This window comes from Chroicocephalus ridibundus, chromosome 20 (assembly GCF_963924245.1).
Source record: "Chroicocephalus ridibundus chromosome 20, bChrRid1.1, whole genome shotgun sequence".
Classification (NCBI taxonomy): domain Eukaryota; kingdom Metazoa; phylum Chordata; class Aves; order Charadriiformes; family Laridae; genus Chroicocephalus; species Chroicocephalus ridibundus.
Window position 1 is genome coordinate 1,702,193 of NC_086303.1, and position 6,127 is coordinate 1,708,319.

The 6,127-nt window shown below is 70.0% G+C and overlaps 1 protein-coding gene across 1 annotated transcript; it reads left to right on the forward strand.

Annotated features, from left to right (window-relative positions):
- Positions 1 to 798: 798 nt before the first annotated feature.
- On the forward strand, positions 799 to 5,862 carry LOC134525706 (myb-related transcription factor, partner of profilin-like). The gene is made up of 2 exons (XM_063356827.1): positions 799 to 1,426; positions 5,096 to 5,862. Exons 1-2 carry the CDS (start codon positions 955 to 957, stop codon positions 5,650 to 5,652), a joined length of 1,029 nt encoding a protein of 342 aa, XP_063212897.1. The 5' UTR covers positions 799 to 954; the 3' UTR covers positions 5,653 to 5,862.
- The last annotated feature ends 265 nt before the right edge of the window (positions 5,863 to 6,127 follow it).

Genomic DNA, 6,127 nt, shown 5'->3' on the forward strand with positions numbered 1-6,127 from the left:
GCCCCAGAGGGCAGCCAGGATGGACCGGGGCAGCGGGGGGGGGACACCGGTGGGTGGGGGGGGGGGACACAAGGGGGGGGACCCAGGCACCGTGGGGACCTCGAACCGGGCACCGGGGGGGAGCCACCCCCCCCCCAGCTGTCACGGCGGCAGCCATCGTGCCCCCCCCCCGCCCCGCACCGAGCACCCGTTGGCACCGTGGGCCGGGGACACACACCCCCCGCCCCGCCACCCCCGCAGCCCGAGCCCCGGCGGGCGGGGGGCCGCCAGGGGGCGCTATAACGGGGGGTGTCGGGGGGGGGGGTGGGGGGAGCGGTGGCCGGCAGGGGAGCTATAAGGAGGGGCGGCGGGGGCGTCCGACCGGGGGCGGGGGTGTCCGACAGGGAGCGCTATAATGAGGGGCGGCGGAGGAGCCGGCGGTGACCAGGGGGCGCCATAAACGAAGGGCGTCGGGAGCGGCTGCCAGGGGGCGCTATAACGAGGGGCGGCGGCCCCCGGGGGTGGCCGGCGGGGGGGCGCTATAACGAGGGGCGGCGGGGACGGTGGCCGCCGGGGCGGGGGGGGCGCTATAACGAGGGGCGGCGGCGTCCGGCAGGGGGCGCTACAACGAGAAACGGTCGGCGGCCGGCAGGGGGCGCTATAACGAGAAGCGGTCGGCGGCCGGCAGGGGGCGCTATAAGGGACCGGGACCCGGCGGCGGCTGTGCGCGGCGGCGGCCGGCAGGGGGCGCTATAAGGAGCGGCGGCACCGTCAGCGAGCGGCGGCGGCCGGCAGGGGGCGCTCCAGGGAGCCGGGGCGGCACCGGCAGCGGCCGTCAGGGGCGGCGGAGCCGGCGGCCCCGCTCCGCTCGGTACCGGCGAGACAAAAGGCGGCGGCGGAGCGGCGGAGCGGCGGCGGGAGGGTGGGGGGAGATGGGCGGCGGGGCGGCGCCATGAGGAGGAGACGGCGGCGAGCATGGCGGCGGGCGGCGGCGGGGCGCGGCGGGGGCTGCTGAAGCGGAAACCGAACTTCACGCTGCAGGAGATCGACATCCTCATGAGCGAGGTGCTCAAGTACGAGCAGCTGCTCTTCGGCGCCGCCGCCAGCACCGTCAACGCCTACGAGAAGCAGAAGATCTGGTGGCGCATCACCAACAAGATCAACGCCGCCGGGCGCAACCAGCGCGACATCGGCGAGGTGAAGAACCGCTGGCGGGGGCTGCGCCGGCGGGCCAACGACAAGATCACCCGGCACCGGCAGGAGAGGCAGGGACCCGCCGCCCGACCCGCCGTCCGACCCGGCAACGGCAACGGCAACGGCAACGGCGGCAGCGGTTCCGGGCCGGGCCCGCCGGAGCTCGGCCCCGGGCCCGCGCCCGGGTGGGGACCGCGCGGCGCCGCCGGCATCGACCCGCCGGTTCTCAGCGTGGAGGTGGTGGCGCCGCACGGTGGGTGCGCGGGGGGGGGAGCGGGACATGGGCGGGGGGGAGCGGGAGAGGGACACGGGGGACAGACACAGGGACACAGGGGACCAGGACAGGGACATGGGGGGACCAGGACCGGGACAAGTGCACGAGGGTGTGAGGACAGGGACACGGGGGATGGGGACACGGGGGATGGGGACAGGTGCTTGGGGGGACCAGGACAGAGACACGGGGGACAGGGACACGGGGGAGGGGGACAGGTGCGTGGGGGGAGCGGGAGAGGGACACGGGGGACAGACACAGGGACACAGGGGACCAGGACAGGGACATGGGGGGACCAGGACTGGGACAAGTGCACGGGGGTATGAGGACAGGGACACAGGGGACGGGGACAGGTGCGTGGGGGGACAGGGACACAGGGGACCAGGACCGGGACAAGTGCACGGGGGTGTGAGGACAGGGACACGGGGGATGGGGACACGGGGGATGGGGACAGGTGCTTGGGGGGACCGGGGCAGAGACACGGGGGACAGGGACACGGGGGACGGGGACAGGTGCGTGGGGGGAGCGGGACATGGGTGGGGGGGAGCGGGAGAGGGACACAGGGGACAGGCACCGGGACACAGGGGACCAGGACAGGGACATGGGGGGACCAGGACCGGGACAAGTGCATGGGGGGACGAGGACAGGGACACAGGGGACGGGGACAGGTGCGTGGGGGGACAGGGACACGGGGGATCAGGACAGGTACATGGGGGGACTGGGAGAGGGACATGGGGTGAGCACGACAGGGACACGGGGGACAGGCACCGGGACACAGGGGACCAGGACAGGGACATGGGGGGACCAGGACTGGGACAAGTGCATGGGGGGACGAGGACAGGGACACAGGGGACGGGGACAGGTGCATGGGGGGACAGGGACACAGGGGATCAGGACAGGGACATGGGGGGACCAGGACCGGGACAAGTGCACGGGGGGACGAGGACAGGGACACGCGGCATGGGGACAGGTGCATGGTGGGACTGGGACAGGGACACGGGGGACAGGGACATGGGGGACAGGGACACGGGGGATGGGGACGGGTGCATGGGGGGACTGGGACATGGACGTGGGGGAGCGGGAGAGGGACACAGGGGACAGGCACAGGGACACAGGGGTCCAGGACAGGTGCGTGGGGGGACAGGGACACAGGGGATCAGGACAGGGACATGGGGGGACCGGGACCGGGGCAAGTGCACGGGGGGACGAGGACAGGGACACAGGGGACGGGGACAGGTGCATGGGGGGACTGGGAGAGGGACATGGGGCGAGCACGACAGGGACACGGGGGACAGGCACAGGGATATGGGGGACCAGGACAGGGACACAGGGGGACCAGGACAGGGACACAGGAGACTGGACAGGTCCGTGGGGGGAGTGGGACAGGGGCACAGAAACATGGGGGATTGGGACAGGGACATGGGGGGTGGGGGCAGGTGAGTGAGGGGACTGGGACAGGGACATGGGGTACCAGGACATGGACATGGGGGGACAGGGACACAGGGGACCGGGACAGTTGTGTGGGGGCACCGGGACACAGACATGGGGGACAGGGACATGGCGGGACCAGGACCAGGACAAGTGCATGGGGGGACCAGGGCATGGATACAAGGGACAGGGACGGGTGCGTGGGGGGACTGGGACATGGACGTGGGGGAGCGGGAGAGGGACATGGCGGGGCCGGGACATAGACCCAGGGACCAGGGCAAGTGCATGGGGGGACCAGGACATGGACACGGGGGACAGGGACGGGGACATGAGGGACCAGGACAGGGACACAGAGGGCCGTGACAGGGACCCGGAGGACCAAGGCAGGTGCGTAGGGGGGGCCAGGACAAGGACATGGGGGTACTGGGACACGAACTGGGGATGGGTGCCTGAGGGGACCGGGACATGGACACAGGGGACAGGGACAGGTTCATGGGGGGACTGGGACAGGCACATGGGGGAACCAGGACAGAGACACAGGGGATCGGGACAGGGACATGGAGGGACTGGAGCAAGGACACGTGGGCACTGGGACCAAGACATGGGGGACCAGGATAGGGACAAGGAGGACTGGAAGAGGGACACAGGACACCAGGACCAGGCTGGGGGCAGGGGGGGACACCAGGGCCACCAGGACGGGTGTGTGGAGAGACTGGGACAGGGACAGAGACACGGGGTCAGGCCACGACAGGGACACTGGGACCGTGACATGGGGGACCAGGACATGGAGACAGGGGACCAAGGCAGGGACATGGAGGACTGGGACAGGGATGTGGGGAACGGGGATGCGGGGGACAGGGACATGGGGGCACTAGGACTGGGACAGGGGCAGGGACGTGGGGTAGAAGGACACAGACACAGGGGAACAGGGCAGGGAAGTGAGGGGACTGGGATGGAGACACAGACATGAGGGGACTGGGACAGGGACATGGGGACCAGGACCAGGAGGTGGGGAAAACTGGGACCAGGACACTGGGATCGGGACAGGGACAGGGGGGCAGGGACATGGAGGGGACACAGACACAGAGGAGAAGGATAGGGACATGGAGGACTGGGACAGGGATGTGGGGGGAGCAGGGTAAGGACATGGGTGACAGGGACATGGGAGGACCGGGACAGGGACACAGGAGACAGGGACGGCAACAGGGGCACTGGGAGCAGGACGGGAGGATACCGGGATCCAGCCTGGGACGTGAGGCATGGGAACCAGGACAGGGACAAGGGACAGGGCCCTGGGGCAGGGGACCAGGACAGGGCGGCGGGGACATGGGGGGACCTGGGCCAGGACAGGGGACTGGCACCAGGACAGCAGGAGGGGACTGAGACCAGGACAGGGACGGGGATACCAGGGCTGGGACGGGGACACGAGAGGACCATGATCAGGGCAGGGACACGGGGGGACATGGACCAGGGCCAGGACAAGGGACAGTGTCACTGGGATCGGGGCAGGAGGACACTAGGATCAGGCCAGGGATATGGGTGTCTGGGATTAGGACAGGGACAAGGGACTGGGGGTACTGGGACCAGGACAGGGACAAGAGGGGGCTGGGAACAGGACAGGGACATGGTGGGACTGGGACAGTGACATGGGCAGGAGCAGGACAGGGACATGGGATATGGGGGTACTGGGACTAGGACAGGGACATGGTGGGATTGGGCAGGGACCAGGACAGAGATGGGGACATGGGAGGGACCAGGACAGGGACAAGAGACTGGGGGTACTGGGACAGGGACCCGGGCAGGGACATGGGGGGACCAGGACGGGGACATGGAGGTTACTGGCACATGGGACAGGTTCCTGGGACAGGGACGTAGGGGACCAAAACAGGGACGTGGGGGACTTGGACTAGGACAGGGACAAGTGGGTGCTGGGATATGGGGACACCGCATTCAGGAGAGGGATATGGGAGTGCTGGGACCAGGAGAGGGACAAGCGACATGGGATGGGCCACGACGAGGGACCGGGGGCCGTGAGGACACGCACGTATCGATGGGACCGGGCCCCAGGAGAGGGGACACGGGAGCACAGGCACGGGGACGAGGGGGACAGAGGCAGAAGGGGGCCGGGTGACTCGGTCCGTGGGGCGCTGGGGAGACGGCGGCGGGGGGGGGAGGGAGGGGGGGGTCCCGCCAGCTGCCCCGCGCTCTCCCTCCCTCCCGCAGGCGTCAAGGAGGAGGCGGTGAAGGAGGAGCCGGTGGAGGTGAAGACTGAGCCCTTCCACGGTCCGGCCGCCGACGGCATCCCCGGCCGCGGCACCGAGCGCCGGCTACACCGCGCTGGCATCCGCCCCTCCGGCGAGCTGGGCGAAGGCTGGAGCCGCAGCCCCCCGCGCCCCCCGCCCCCCGAACTCTCGCTGGGCGAGCTGGGCGGGCAGCCGGAGCCCTTGGGTTCCGATTTTCCCAACCTCCTCTTCCAACAAGAAACCGAGCATCTCACTAACTGCGGCGGGGGCGAAGCCGGGCCCCCCCCGGGGACGCCGGCGGGGCTGGGGGACGGGACGCCCGACTGTACCCAACTCACCCCGGCCGAAAAACGCATCGTGCAGTCCAACGAGCGGCTGGTGCAGGAGATGCGGGCGTTCCGGCGGGAATACGCCGAGAGCCGGCGGGAAACCACCTGCGTCCTGCGCGGCATCGCCCAGGCGTTGGCCGGCCTCGGCCGCAGCCTGGCCGAAATCCGGGACCTCTACCTCCGGGAGCAGGCGGCCCCCAAACCCTGACCCCCCCTCCCCGTGTCCCCCGTGCCCCCCCCCCCACGCAGCTGGCTGTGTGCCCTGGGGACACCCTTCCCCCCCACCCCACCCCCCCCGGCGCCCGCCTGGCTTCTTTTCTTCTTTTTCTTATTTTTAATTATATTTTTTTTTTCCTTTCTCCATCCCACTTCAATAAAACTCAGAGCTGCCCCCTCCTCCCTCCCCCCGGCTCCCCCATCCCTGGGCTCCTTGAGGGTTTTTTTTTTTTGGGGGGGGGGGGGGCGGAGGGGGGTGGTGATGGGACCCACGGTCCCCTGGGTGATGGGGTTCGCCCCCTTCGTGGCTTTTCCCCCACGCGACGGACTCAACCGTCCCAAATTTCCCCGGTGGCTGGACACCCCCCCGCCCCCCCCCCCCAGCCCCATGGCGATGGGGGCGGTGGAGTGTGGGGGGGGGGGATGAATCACCATCCAAAATAGCCGGGGTGACTCAACGCTCCCAC

Bases quoted from the DNA above. Each gene is read 5' to 3' on its own strand.
- LOC134525706 (XM_063356827.1), top strand. From the start codon at position 955: ATGGCGGCGGGCGGCGGCGGGGCGCGGCGGGGGCTGCTGAAGCGGAAA. The intron at 1,427-5,095 runs GTGGGTGCGCGG...TCCCTCCCGCAG, and splicing joins GGAGGTGGTGGCGCCGCACG to GCGTCAAGGAGGAGGCGGTG.